This window comes from Telopea speciosissima, chromosome 1, assembly GCF_018873765.1.
Source record: "Telopea speciosissima isolate NSW1024214 ecotype Mountain lineage chromosome 1, Tspe_v1, whole genome shotgun sequence".
In the NCBI taxonomy this organism is placed as follows: domain Eukaryota; kingdom Viridiplantae; phylum Streptophyta; class Magnoliopsida; order Proteales; family Proteaceae; genus Telopea; species Telopea speciosissima.
Window position 1 is genome coordinate 72385515 of NC_057916.1, and position 15239 is coordinate 72400753.

A 15239-nucleotide genomic window follows, 5' to 3' on the forward strand; every position below is an offset into this window, starting at 1 on the left:
CTCTAACTCTTAAACTCCTAGTCTAGGAATTTAAAAAGTTACATTAATACAGCTAGGAATATGAAAAGACAAGTACCGAGAAAAAAAAAAGACACATAACTAGAGACTCTAAAATTCTGGAAGCTTCAAGGATCGGACCACATGGGCACCACAATCAAGGGAAACACAGGGGTTGACCCCTGGCCAGCATACACCATGGCTGGGCTTGGTTCTGCGGTTTCGGTCTAGTTCTGATGTGGACCAAAACAGCATGAGGGATCTTCATCAGGCTTGATACTACATCACTTAGATATGGCTTTGTTTGTCAGTTTCTTCTTTCAGTTGGTTTCCATTTTAGTTAGGTTTCTGTTTCTATTGACATTGTAATAGGTAGAATGCTGAGAATGAATTGGAATTGTGTTTTGAATTGTTGGTATGTGCGTGGTGTGCTGGCCGTGACTCTTCCTCCCCTTCTTTACTTAATCTTGTTCTTCTTTTCTTCTTCCTCCATCTCAGGTGACATCTTTCTCTTCTTCTCTAGTTCCTGCTGTTAGTTTATTCTATGCTTTCCCTTTTCTTTATTAATACTGACAGCATTATATTTTTTTTCATTGAAGTCCCTCATCAGTCATCCCACATCCTTTCAGCCCCAAGTTTACCACTTATCCTAGAGGTGAACCAACCCTTGTTTTATTTACTGTTTTGCCACTTGACTTTGGACTTGAGTGTTTCCTTGTTTGGGTGGATCCACGAGCTACTCACTAAGGGTTAATCCGACCAGAGTTCGCACCACTATGGGAAATGATGGTGCACACCATTGTGCCATTTGTTGATACACACCATATCTACTACAACCCTCCAGATTGAGGTCTCTTAACGTGTCAGACAAGGAAGAAGCATCTACCTCCATGTCAACGTTGTTATGCTCCTCATCTGATATGAACCTACAGTGTGGGCCTCTGGAATAACCTACGTGTGTGGGGGCATGTGCACCATGGTTGGCATCCTGCGTAGCATGATCAAATTGATTATCTCATGTGAATTAAATAGTCTTTGGTTCCGGCTTCATCTCTGCCTGGTCAAACTCCTCTTGAAGGCTCGCAAATCTATCACCATCACCACCATAACCACCACCACCACCATCATCATCACTATCACCATCACAATCGTCATCATCTCCACCATCAGACAACAATAGTGTGCAAGTGTGGCCACTGTAATGCGACCACTAGACATCCTCATTGTCCTCGCCAGGCTGGGGACTCGAAAGGTCGAGGCATCCGTGTGTGGACTTGACCATCTGGAGAAGACATGAAATCACTAACATCGGCACCCATCTAACTAGCAATCTTAGGGTTGGACCTACCTTCCTCAAGTTAGGTGTATCTCTCCCATGTAGCACCCACCATTCACCTCCATTAGGATATTCTTGGTAAGTGCTTAAATGATACGTACATAGGTGAATTGAACAAAGAAACTAAGTTAATGGATCTACCAGGAGTAGTATTTTCTCGACCAAGTTTTGCGGCTGCACAGCCGAAAGTCCCTATTGCATTCCTAAAGGTCTTCAGCTGTTCATTTCAAACATTGATACATCAATATCAGTCTGTTAATGAGACTAATTGCATTGATTGTAACAACTCAATAAACTACAAGTATACCAGGCGGATTAGATATCTAGGTTCGGCTCCAACTTGGTCATCACATCTTGCACTGCATCTATCAATTCTTGATTCATCCAAAGATAGTGCTTGTATTGGTACTTGAGGTTTAGATAGTATGTGTAAAATAAGATAAAAACACTTGCAAAATGCTTATGAAGTTATTAATGTATAGTAAATTAACATAGGTAGTATAAAGAATAAACTAGAAATTCAAAATTCACCAGCCTTTTGCAGTGGATGCAAAAGTTGCCTCTCCCTACAATCTTGGACTATTTGGATGTAGCTCCTACTGCCTAGTGGTATCGCAGCTGCGACGTGGTCCATCATCTCCACTGCTGCATACAAGTGTGGTAGGGTAGGCTTCTTCTCAGAGTCGACCATCCTCCATACCTTCACCTTTGGCTCAAGTAATACGACGACCTTCTGCAGGTCATGCCAGAATAGTAATGTAGTCCTAGGTAGGAGAAGTCCTACTAGGAGCCAGGAGAATGGTTCACCTAACAAGGCTGCTGGTTTGGGACAGCTTAGGTTGAATAGGGCAGAAATTAGGGTTAGGGTTGATTAATGATATTGGAGTTTATAGGGTTTTAATATGCAGGTTTAGGAGGTCTTAATAATATACAGAAGTTAGGTTTTGGTGAGGTTTTAAAATTCTGCAGTTGGGCAGAATCGGGTTGCAGGTTTTAGGGTTTAATGGGGATGGAGGGGTTAGAGTGGATACTATAGGCTAGGGTTGAGGTTGAGTGTGGGGGGGTGATGTGGGGACTGTGGGCTGGAAGTAGGGTTCGAATGTGAGGGCTAAATCTGGAACTACAAGGGAGTCCTAGTTGGGGTAGGAGTTGCAGATTTAATGGAGTTTAGGGTGTGATGAATGAAAAACTGTAGATCAGGCTTATGTAGAAGAAGGTTAAAATAAAGTAGATTCAACTCACTGTAATGGCAGCAACTTGAATGATTTAAGATGACCTCCCGATCTTCACAATGCAAGGAGTCGCAGGAGTCCACCCACCCTGTACCACCTTGAGATCCACAAGGATATACACTCACAAAGAGCAGCAGCAATAGCAGCAAGGCTAAGAAGCATAAATTTTTAATAATGAACTGTGAGGGAGCCTCCCACGAATTGATGTATTTATAATAGGGGCTGATCCATCAATCAGCCAATCAGTCCTATTCAGAGAAGGAGTTGTAATCCTAGCTCTGAGTCCTAATGACAATATGATCAGAGTAGGAATTGTAGTCCTAGCTCTGAATCCTAGTTACAATATGATCAGATCTTATAATCTGATTTAAAAAAACAAATCCTCCTTTAGAAATCGTGGAGGGGAGAAATGAAATAATAAAAGGTCAAATGACCATTATACCCTTAACTAAAGTACTGAAAAAAAACCAAGTATGGAAAAAGGAAAAAGGCTCCAACGAAAAAACACAGCAGCAGCCATATCATGGCTTCTTCTTCTTCCTAGTGTTTGGACCTGCATCAAATAGCTCACTAGAAATGGTCGACTGGGCTTCTCTACCCCTTGTAGAACCAGCCTTCCTCCTACTAAATCACTCCTTTGGGGCAAACATAGATCTAATTCTTAACTTCTTTGCCTCAAAGCTCTTGAAGACAATATAGTTGGTGGCTAATCGAGTGATGCCCGGCCTAACCAAATCCCCACCACACTTGGTCCTCAGTAGCTATAGGGAATATCCATGGTTGTACAGAAATGTGGTCACTTGTCTTGCCTTCTCAACCACATTTCGAACCAATGTCTTCTTCCCTATGTCCTTCGGCATGAGGTCAATGCAGTGGGCTGCACAAGTGGTCCAAAACAAGTGGTATCTGCTGTTGTTCATCAATCTCTCCCCTACCTTCTTGAAGTTACTACCATTGTTTGTCATCACTCAGACAACGTTCTCTATCCCCACCTCTTTGACCTCTTCCTTCAATAAGTTGTAAATATATTTTGCATCCTTCTTTTCCTTGAATGCATCAACAGACTTAAGGAACATGGTCCTACCATCACAATATACCATAAAGTTGATGATGGACTGTCTAGTAGGTCTATTCCAACCGTCACACATCTCAAACACTATAATTTGACCATGTGCCCTTGAGGTTCTCTATGTACTCCTCTTAACTCCTTCCTCTGCCGAGGCAGATACACATTCATCAACTCATAAGCGGCGAGACCTTTCACTCCCTCCCTAGCCCTCGCTACAGTGTTTGGCATGTTCTGATCGTAGGGTCCCTAAGTAACAAAAAGTGCTGAGATACTGTGGTAAAAGAACCACTTCGACACGACATCCCCAACCTTACCCTTCCAATTAGACCACACTTGCTTCAGCTTTCGCTCTCTACTCGTCTGAGTTCTGAAAACTATAGGATCCTGCTCAATTAAGTCAATAACATCATCATTGGTGTCTACTAGGGGTGATACCAAATAATGTAGAAGAGGTTCAAGTAAGAACCTCTCTACAGTAGGATTGATGATAGGTTGCAGCAGAACATCAAAATAACAACAAAACCAGAATTAGTAACTTAGAGAATAAGAACCAAACCAGCCAGCAGAACTTCACCAAACTTGGATCGAGTGGAGGTGGTGTTGAATGGATTTTATGCTCCAAAAATCAGCCAATTCTGATGGCTGAATGTTGAGTTATGAAGAGGGCTTGAAGTTATAAACTAGCCTTCAAAATAGATGGTTATTGGAGAGATCACTCTGGCCAGCAGTTGGGGAGCAGAGTCGAATAAAAGGCAGAATATGTTCTCGAGATGCCTTGAATATGATCTCAAAAGGATCACTGGTTACTGAGTTCTGGAGTCTCGAAGTTGCAGCAGGTTCTAATGGAGAAAACTGAACCGCAGGAGCTGTAGTTCCTCAATTTATGGTGTAATCGACAGCAGCAGAGTTTGTTGATGATCAAGGCTGCAATCAGGCCTTCACAGATGTAGTAGCAGCAGTGGTTTGCACTCTCATAGCAATAATAGCAGCAGGGGATCGACTGGAAGTAGAAGCAAGAAGATAGAAGAGAAGATAGGAGGGGGATAGGGTTTCGGCTCTCTCAGCCCATCATCCTCTCACCCACGGTCTCTCACCGTTGCCACGTCTCACAGCTTCAACCATATCTCTTTTTCTCTTCAATCTCTGTCCTCTGCTCAGCCTCATACTCTTATTTATAATAACCCAATTACAAAGCAACCCAGTCCCAATCTAATTAAGAAACTAAATCAATCTAGAAAAGGTAACTGCTAATTTCATAAAACCTATAAAATAGAAACTTCTAAATAAAAGCTAATCTCACTTTCTAAATCTGAAATTAGAAACTAATCAAATTAGAAGACTGAAAAGAATCTCAGAAATCCTACTCAAAGGCAGCTGTTAAGGTGGGCCACAACACTGTTCACATGAACGGTAGCTTATGATTTTTTTTTTGCAATGTTCTTCTTCGTGCTTCGATCTGCATCATCATCATGCAAATCTTGGCCAGATAGTGTTTCCAATTAAAATAAAAGGAATATTTTCCTGGGCCTTTGTTAATTGTCACCTGCTTTAAGATTTAACATGAACCAACCAGTGGACCTAGCCTAAGTATTGACCTTTGGTGGGTAATGACCTTGGAAACAGTTCATGGAATGCTAAAGAAAACTACTCTCTCACCTTTATTGGTTGGCAATAGACTTTAACAATAGACTGTAGTGTAGTGCTGCGCGAACATCCAACTTGGTCATGTACTCTTGTGGAATTTTTAAAGCTTGTTGCTCTCTAGACTTCCATATGAGTATGGAGTGCCAAAGATATTAGTCCTTAAACTGTTCTCTTCATCATTAGAATGGCTAATCAATAAAGTAGGCTTTTTTAGCGAACTACGAAAGTCTCCCCCGTGTCTTTTTAATCTTTTATCCCATTACAGGGAAAACTATTTTTCACAATTTTTTTCTTTATTGGTGCTTTTATCTATCTTAATTTTTTTTTCTTCTTTTTGATGACGATTTGAGACCAAAATTTCCATTATATTCATTTTCAGGACTCTAAGGCCATATCCTATATCAAAACTGCATACTGTACCTGCTCACATTGACAAACCAGACTGGGCAATTGATGTGAGTAATATTTATTCAATTGTAAATTGCTGGTTCTTGTTTGTGATTTGTGAGAGATTATAGCAACACACAAAATTTTGTCATGGTGGAAATATTGCCTGGGGAAAAGGGAATATTTCACTGAAAGTATCTGGTTTTGTCTCACACATTCCTATTATGCTTGGTATTTATTACAAAGGATTGAATTTGTTGTGTTTATTGTATTATTTCAGCTATTTCGTTTTTTCTTTTTTATTAATTGGCAGGGAGTTCCAAAAATTGAGCCCAGTAGTGATCTGCAGCATGTTGTGGAGGTAAGTTTGATAATGCTCCTCAGGTCATTTATGTTGAACGTTGAATGGGAGATAAATGGCTGTTTTATTTTGGCATGATTTTCTTTGAAGATCAAAACTTCGGAGCAGATCGAGAGAATGAGAGAAACATGCCGAGTAAGTTCATAGTGTTGAAGACTTTTTCTGTATGAAACTAATCCCTGTTCTGTGATTGTCGCAAAAGAGGTGTAACTTTGTATAGTTGTTATAGAACTTAGTTAAGAAAGTATGTCTCCTTTATTTGAAGTATATTATAACAACATCATCTATTCAATTGCTACGGTTGTTATAGAACTTAGTTAAGAAAGTAAATCTCCTTTATTTGAAGTACATTATAACAACCTCATCTATGCAATTGCTACCCTTGATACCCAGCAGTGCTAGTTCAAAATAGGTTCTCACATTGACACTCCTGCACAACAGTGCCTACCCTCTAACAGAATTATCTACTGATATAATGTTTAACAACATCATCTATGCAATTGCTACCCTTGATACCCAACAGTGCTATTTCAAAATATGTTCTAACATTGACGCTCCAGCACAACAGTGCCTACCCTCTACATCCTAGTATCCTACACATGTATACTAGAAAGCTATGTTACATGGGATTGGTAATTTGGTATGGGGACTGGGTACTGATATCTGTGAAGAAGTTGGGTCCATCTGTCTGCCAAAACTTAGGATACGAGGATTTGTGTACAAAAATGGGTATGGGTGTGGGGACTTTGCTAAAATGTCAAAAAAAAAAAAGAAGACGGTAATGCAATCTAGGGTTCAAAAACCCTGGTTCAGATTACTTATGGGCCCACTCAAGTGTGCCCCAAGTGTTAAACAACTCAAACAATGAGGCTGATGGCCGTTCTGTAATTAACCAGCATTGTAAAGGGTTAATAAGGTAGATAAGGAGGAGAGAATTAGGATAGAAATTATTATTAATAAAAGGTTGGGGGCAGACTAGGCATTAACCAAAAAATAAGGATAAAACAAGAATTAAGGATGAAGAGGGGTATTTTGGAAAAATAAGGGAATTCGGCGACATTTAAAAATAATGTCACCAAGGGTCTTCTTCCATCTTCTACCATGATATGAACAGAATTCCAGTGGTAAAAGGGTTTCGATTTAGGTAATAGAGCTCATCAATGGGAGCTCCAGTTGGGCTGAAACTGTGAGGTGTAAGCTGTCATAAGTGTATTCTGAGGAGAGCCTGGAGATGAAGATGAAAGCACAACATTGACACAATTCTTGTAACTGAGTAAGTCGAGTTCGACCTACGGACAACTAACTCGCAGGACAACTTGAAGCCTGAAGCATAACAGTGAGTCAGACTCAGACCAGCCAATCACCAAGTGTCTTCTTCAATCTTCGACCATGATATGAACAGAATTCCAGCGGTAAAAGGGTTTTGATTTAGGTAATAGAACTCATCAATGGGAGCTCCAATTGGGCTGAAAACTTAAGGGGGGGGGGGAGGGTCGATAATTCAATGGGAGCATTCAATACAGAAATCAAAAGATGAATTAAAGCTTTTGCAATCCAGATCTGGCGATGGTTCTGGAACCACTTTGAACTTCAGTTAAAATTCCTCATAAGAACAAGGCTTAGGAGTTGAGACTTGAGGGTTTGGATCGCCTAAGGGAGGCATACCTTTGATTCAAATCTCAGGAATGGAGAGGGATGGCGAGATCAAAGATCAGATGTGACTGGTCGTAGGTGTCGCTGGTAGCAGGGCAGTGGAAGAAGCAATCAAGAAGAAAAGAATAGAATGAGAGAAAGGAATGGGAACAGGGGGAGAAGGAGACTAGAAAAGGGGGGGGTGGTTGAGATTTATACCAAAGGGAGGGGTGAAGAGAGGAAGAACACCACAGCCATCCGGCTTCCTCAATCCTCGCAGCCTAATTCAAACTGTAACGACCCCAAACCTGAACAGGGTATAAGGTACTGCCCTCACGAGCGCTGATTAGAGATCAACATTCACATTCATATAAATATCAGAACTATCATATACAACACATATACAACGGAAGACTTAAGTGGGATTTAGATTAACACATTGTATAAACAAACATTGGTGGCAAGAACTATAGGTTTAACAGAGTTATCAAAAAGTTATATTACATAAAGCAATTCATATTAACACAAGTTTCTGCACCACGTGCACTCACAGCCTAAGGAGTCTGGAGCTGTACACACCACTTCTCTGAACTCATCATCTGAAAAAGAATATTTATAACAGGGGTGAGCTAACAGCTCAGTGAGGAAAACATATTACAATACAATCATGTGTTTGTGTGCTTCAATAACAGTGTACAAATACACATACAACATTTACTGTTAAATTAATTCTTAGTCAATATTGTGAAATATCGTTGTGCACTATATAGAAGAGGTTAGCCTAGCCTCGTGTCATCTATTCAACTCTTTATCCCAGTACTGTAGCCCCGGAGTGGAATGACACGGCTCGTACTAGTAATCTCGTAGTTCTCATAGCACATACAGGATTTTACCGAGTCCTTAGCTCGTCCACATAGCACATATAGGATTTTACTGAGTCCTTAGCTCGTAAGAAACCTCATCCAGTACCTAACCCCCTACTGGAAAGGGATGGTATTCACATGGTCATGTTCTCATAACACTACTACTATTAGACTTGTTCACTTGTTCACATAACTCATACACTTGTTCACATATCTCGTACATGTATTCACATTTCTCATTCACATACGCACATTTCTTGTACACAAACATATACTCATACAACTTGTCATATAACCCCTCAACATATACTTAGAATCATTTCATTCACCCCATAATCATGTCATTCAAAATGTGGTGTCAAATAGTTCATTACACCTCATTTAGCAACACATACAATTCTATCACATTCGTTAATCATGCATACAAGTCACCCACTCAATAATATATATCATGCTCATACACTACAATACACAACTTAAGACACATAGTGATGTACATACATTTCAAATACTCAACATATAGCAATGGTAGTATATGATCTCTCACCTTTATTTCATCTTGCTATGTATATTTCCTATTGTCCAATGATACTGGAGTACACTAGATTCCTAAGAAATCAGATTCTAGATTCACACGAACCTAGTTCTTCTTTCAATTTCTTCTTCAATTCCCAACCTCAACAGTATCCCTTTCAATTCCTATTACATAATAGCAACATAACCTATCAATGATTATTCTAAAACTCAGTTAATCAGTTAAAAGAACTCAATTCCATTCATGGAGCTTACCTTGGAGTTTAAATAACTCTTTAATAGAACGTATAATTATTCTTAAATTCCTTGATTCAGTAGCATAAGAATTCAATCCTCTAATTCCCTTTTCTTCCTTCATTTTCCTCTCCTCCTTCTTTTTCTTTTCTTTTCTCTAACTCAGCAGAGCAAAACCAAAGTGTTCTAATCGTATGATAGTCTTGCTCAAATGAAAATAATAACTAACTTAATTGCTAATTACTAAATTAACTAACCATCATTAACATGGTCAAACTCAGTGTAATTAACCACTAATCACCAATTCAATGACACCTTATAGCCACCTCCTCCTTGCTTTGCTATGTGTCTGGGTTCCCATTGCCACCACCACCTTGGCCATGCACATGGTGGCAGCTTCTCCTCAATGACACCTCATGCTCTAAGCCATGGCTGGCTAAGCATTGCCACCAACATCTCTCCCATGCAAATGGTGTCTGTTTATACTTGGTCAAACAAAGTGGTAACCCTTGATAACACCTCACCTCTATGCCATGTGGTTACTAACCATGCCACCACCTCATCCTATCCATGCACCATGTGGCAGCCCATAAGTAAGACATATGGTCCAATCATGCTAAGCCACCTCTAATCTCTCATTAATCCCCCCTAATAAATAAGATTAACTTAATTAATCATACTAATCAATATTTAATCACTAATATTAATATAAGCATGCCACCTCGTGCTTGCACTGTTAAAATCATAAATAAATAAAACAATTCAAATGACATTAAAATGGAAATGCCAGGCATTACACAAACAAACTCAACATTCCATTCTCTATGTATTTCGTTGGGTTACATCCAATATATAAAGAAAAAACAATACCCCAAAGTCCTAACTCTTCTGTAGAATATAAATTGTAGTAAACTAGGTAACGACCTCAAATACAGAAACCAATCTCTTATGTAATTTTACTTCCCATAAGAATGAAGATTACAGGATAACCCCAAATAAATCCCTAAATATTGTACTGGAACCAAAACCCAATTTGGACCCGGCTCATCCGATCTAGTTTACAAATAGGTTCAGACCAATCCACAGAAGTGCTACTCCATCAATTCCTCCGGTGTTGAGAAAAACTTGCCCTCGAGTTTTGTAGAAGGGCAGAAATGGAAGAGCTCAAGAGAATGTCTCATGCTCTGCAACAGTATCATGAACCAGATTCATTAGATGGAGCATGGATGGCACGGTCTTATCTTGATTTATTTGGGGAATAACAAGCTCTATATGTTGAAGATCCTTTGTTGCAGTAGTCTGTGTAAGGATTGGAGATCTCCCAAGAGGGGGGAGTGAATTGGAATTATAAAATTTGAAAGACTGAAAACGAATTTCAAAAACTTTGATATTTTTGAACACTCACCCACATTCAAGAAGATTTAAGGGAGATAGAAAAATAAAGTAAGGGGAGACACGAGATTTTAGAGGGGTTTGGGCAGCTCCCTACCTCCAGTATCAAGGCTACACAAGCACTTGGATTACCCTTACAACTTGTAGTTCTTACACGGCTCACTACAAAACCCAAGGTGTTTTCAAGGATCACCCAAAACCAATGACAATGTAAACTTCGTGACTCTTCTTGTGTGGTCCAAATCTCTAAACAAGCAACAACAACACTTTCTACTAAGTGAGAGAAAAAAAGATACAACTTTTAAGAAGGTGGAATAGTAAAGTAAAGCTCAAGGTCTCTGACAAACACTAAAGCCCAAGGGATTAACGAATACTCAGTTAAAACACATAACAGTATTGTAAATTTGTTATTTTGAATGCCTAAAAGTCCCCTTTATATAGGCAAAAGGTGTGATGAAGTAAATACTCCAGATTCAAGCAAAAATACCAGGCAGACAACTGCTTAGGTATATGGACTTCCGTTGAACTCCAATGGTAAAAATATAGCTGTTGGGCTTCCAATGATCATAAGTATTACCGTTGAAAAATCTGCAGTTGTTTGTACAAATACATGGACGTCTGCTAAGGTTTGCACACATCTGACTGGCTGGGGAGGGGTGTCTAACATGTCTGAGAGTCAAAGTTGCTGGATGAGTGTCCACTTGATTAAGTAGATGTCTCCTTAAGAGCTCGGACACCTGCATCTTTATGTGGACGTCTCTGACTCAGGAACCCAATTTATAGCATAACATTGTTCAGGCATCTGCATGGTTATGCGGACGTCTTTCTCCTTACGTGGACGACCTCTGAAAAAAAAGGACTTGCAAAATTCTCCAGTTTAAACGAGATGTCTCCTTAGGCATGCGGGCACATTCCTTTGTTGGAGGATGTCTCCTTGGGAAAGTGGATGATGGCAAACAACAAAAAATGCTGTGTAGACAGATGTAACCCTGATTTCTAGCCACCTAATTTTAAGGATTAATCCATTTAAGTCCTTAGTGGGTTTTAGTGAGCTTTACTGAAAGTGAGATAGTACAACATAGCTTACAAGGATTACAAGTTAAAGCACAAAAACCTATGTCTAATGGAGTCTTCTTTTTGATGCTTCCAATACTTAGTTTCTTCAGCTTGGGTCTTGATGAAGCTCTCCTGTTGAATCTTGAGACTTCCATTTCGTTTTGCTCCAAGATGCTTGTATACACCAAGTACTTTCTTTGATGCCAATATTTATATGGGATTGATTAGACCTTTCACATTCAAAGTTCAAACACATGTTAGTAATCACAAGTTTATCATCTCCTAAGGGCTAAGGCCTTTTCATTACCAAAACATGAGGCATGGATCCTATGATCAACAGTCTGTTGTTACTTCACCCATTATAGTCATCTTGCCTCCCTTTTTACATATTAAAAAAAAAAAAAAAAAAAAAAAAAAAAAAAAAAAAAAAAAAAAAAAAAAAAAAAAAAAAAAAAAAAAAAAAAAAAAAAAACAAAAAACACCAAAACCCAAAAAAAAAAAAAAAAAAAAAAAAAAAAAAAAAAAAAAAAAAAAAAAAAAAAAAAAAAAACCCAAAAAAAAAAACCACCCCCCCCCCCCACCACAAAAAACCAACAACAAAAAAAAAAAAAAAAACAAAAAAACAAAAAAAAAAAAACCACCAAAAAACCCCCCACAAAAACCCCCCCCCCCCCCCCCCCCCCAAAAAAAAACCACCACCCCCACCAAAACAAACCCCCCCCCCAACCCCCACACCCCCCCCCCCCCCACCCCCCCCCCCCCCCCCCCCCCCCCCCCCCCCCCCCCCCCCCCCCCCCCCCCCCCCCCCCCCCCCCCCCCCCCCCCCCCCCCCCCCCCCCCCCCCCCCCCCCCCCCCCCCAAAAAAAAAAAAAAAAAAAAAAAAAAAAAAAAAAAAAAAAAAAAAAAAAAAAAAAAAAAAAAAAAAAAAAAAAAAAAAAAAAAAAAAAACCAAACCCCCCACCTAGTTATAGTGTTTTATGCTTCAAAACTGTTTTTGAATATATCTTAAGCTTTTCCATACATTTCTTGAACATTTCCATATGTATCTTTAGCGTATCTCACATTATGATACGTCTCTTAAAATCACCCTTCCAATATTATACCTGATACCCGATATCAATACTTTAAACCTTTTTTGGAAGATCTATGTACTATCAATTATTATCTTCAGATTGCAAGGGAGGTTTTGGATGCTGCTGCTCGTGTAATTCGACCTGGCATGACAACTGATGAAATTGATGAAGTGGTTCATGAGGCAACGATTGCTGCTGGTTAGTTGTCTAGCATTATTTGGATGAATATGTTTTGATTCATCCATATTTGATTTTAAAGGGCTACCAATTAAGGTGCTAATATATTAGCATACGTTTTTGCAGAATGGATTTTTTTTTAGGGTAAATTACATGACACCCCCTGAAAATTGAACGATACTCAACTCACCCCCTTTTATTTGAAAATACTCACCCGTCCGCTTGTATTAGAGCACTATATTACAACTTAGTCCCCACCGTTAGTTTTATGCGGTTAACTTATGAAGTCAGCAAGTTAAATATATTTAAATCCCTAAACTACCCTTGACCAGTGTAGAGTTACTTTTTTACCCTTGGATCTAAAAACCCCAAAATCGATCCTCTTCTTCACATGACCTGCAACTCAATCTCAAGCAGAAGAGTAACCGGAGAGAAGAAAGAGAAGAAATACAGATTTCAGATGGGTATCTCTGAAATCCACTAAAAATTTTCATTTTACTGTGGAGCTGATCTGCTAGGGCAATGGAGAAACTCCAGCTGACAGAGCAGAAAAAATACAAAATAGTAACGTAGAGAAGAAAAAAAAAAAGGTTTAGCAGACCATGAATGCTTCAGCTCGACTAATATTCTAGGAATGAGAGAGAGGCCTATCCATTTGATTTCAAGCCTTATCACATGAAAAATCAAAACATTGAATTTTAAAAGAGCATTCAAAGTAAAAAACAAATTATGCCTTTGCATCAGAATAAACAGCGCCCCAAAATTCAGGGAAGCTCATCTGATTTTTGAGCAACAAGAAGGTTCCTTTCTCGCCTCTCCACCGCCACCACCTCATCTGACCCAAACCCTAACCCTAACTCCTGCTCTAACCCCGATTGAAAGCAAGAGGAAAGCGTTGGAGTGGCTGCTCCAAACAAAATCACCAATCCACTGAAACTACTCAGCCCCAATCCCATCCAACTGCAGTCGATTATTCTGATGAGCTGCCATCTGTTGGGCACGCTGGAGATCAAAACGGAGCGGACGGTGATTCTCTTCCTGAACAAACCAGGGTTGCTTCCGACTCTCTTCCATCTCCTGCTGCCAAACTCGCCCTACCAGATGTTTTTAGTTGAGGTTAAAATTATCTTTTCAGTTTTTGGATTGTTTTAAGATAACACCGTTACTCTAGAGGAAGACGGGTGAGTATTTTCAAATAAGAGGGGTTGAGTTGAGTATCGTTTGATTTTCAGGGGGTGTCATGTAATTTACCCTTTTTTTTAAAAAAAAAAAGAAGGGGAAAATGTAAATTTTTGTAGTTGTCGTGTTCTTCTGCGTTTGGTTTGCATAATTTCCTGGAGGATGAAATAGGCAAACTGTCTGGCTATTGAGTTAGCTAAAGTGGGGCCAGTTTGACCAATTTTGTACTTTGCAGCCTTGACAAATTTGGGGTCCAGGCATTGTGTTGTGTTCAGTTCCTTATGCTGTTGATGCTCTTGTATGTTTTTGTTCCGATGAAAGTGTAATCACACAAATTACACACCAATCCCAAATGTTACTCTTGTATGTTGTACACTACAGTTGTGTTGGAAAAAGTTCCTGTTTATAATAGGTGTAGTAGTGAGGGGTGTATTTTTAAGCAGAAACAATGAGAAAATATTTTTACCAGAAGTTTATGACTACAGTAATTTAAATGTGTTTTAGTAGTCGGACTTGGGATTCCAAAAAAGTTTCATATATCCAAGGAGTTGAATTGCTGGAAGAACATAAATTTTGTGGTGATTTTCTGTTCCAGATAGCTTTTTGCATGGGACATGGCACACGAATTAGATTGGAAGAATGGAAGCACTGTGACATATATATACTAGAAATCTCTCATGTGGCAAGCATAACTTCCAATTATCTGTTGGAGAAGTAGATCAAGAATTGTGCTGAATTGATTCAAAGGCTACTGAATTGCTGTTTATTGTCATACTAATGTATGTATGGGACTTTGATAAATGGGGATTAAGAAGGTTTAACAGTCGACAGATAAAATTTTTTTTTGGGCCTTTAAAGGATCCCAGAATGGTGGAGACATTTGCATTGATGAATTCCTTATCAGGGTGTTGACACTTTATTGATTAAAAAAATAGAGGTTTGCACTTGGTAGCGAGTAGCGACTTTTAGTTTTTCCTAAATGAGGAATCAGGATCACGAAGGACACATTTTATGGAAGCTAATCCCATTTTTCTGTTGAGATTTATGGAAGGAAAGAAACAGGAGAATATATC

General features: G+C 39.3%; 1 protein-coding gene across 1 annotated transcript in view; it reads left to right on the forward strand.

Moving 5' to 3' along the window:
* Nucleotides 1-15239, forward strand: part of LOC122654152 (methionine aminopeptidase 1A-like) — a 44781-nt gene that overhangs the window by 18779 nt on the left and 10763 nt on the right. Inside the window, exons 6-9 of the mRNA XM_043848133.1 lie at nt 5658-5733; nt 5979-6026; nt 6117-6161; nt 12909-13008. Of these exons, the coding sequence (XP_043704068.1) occupies nt 5658-5733; nt 5979-6026; nt 6117-6161; nt 12909-13008 (269 nt within the window). The remainder of the gene's footprint in view (nt 1-5657; nt 5734-5978; nt 6027-6116; nt 6162-12908; nt 13009-15239) is intronic.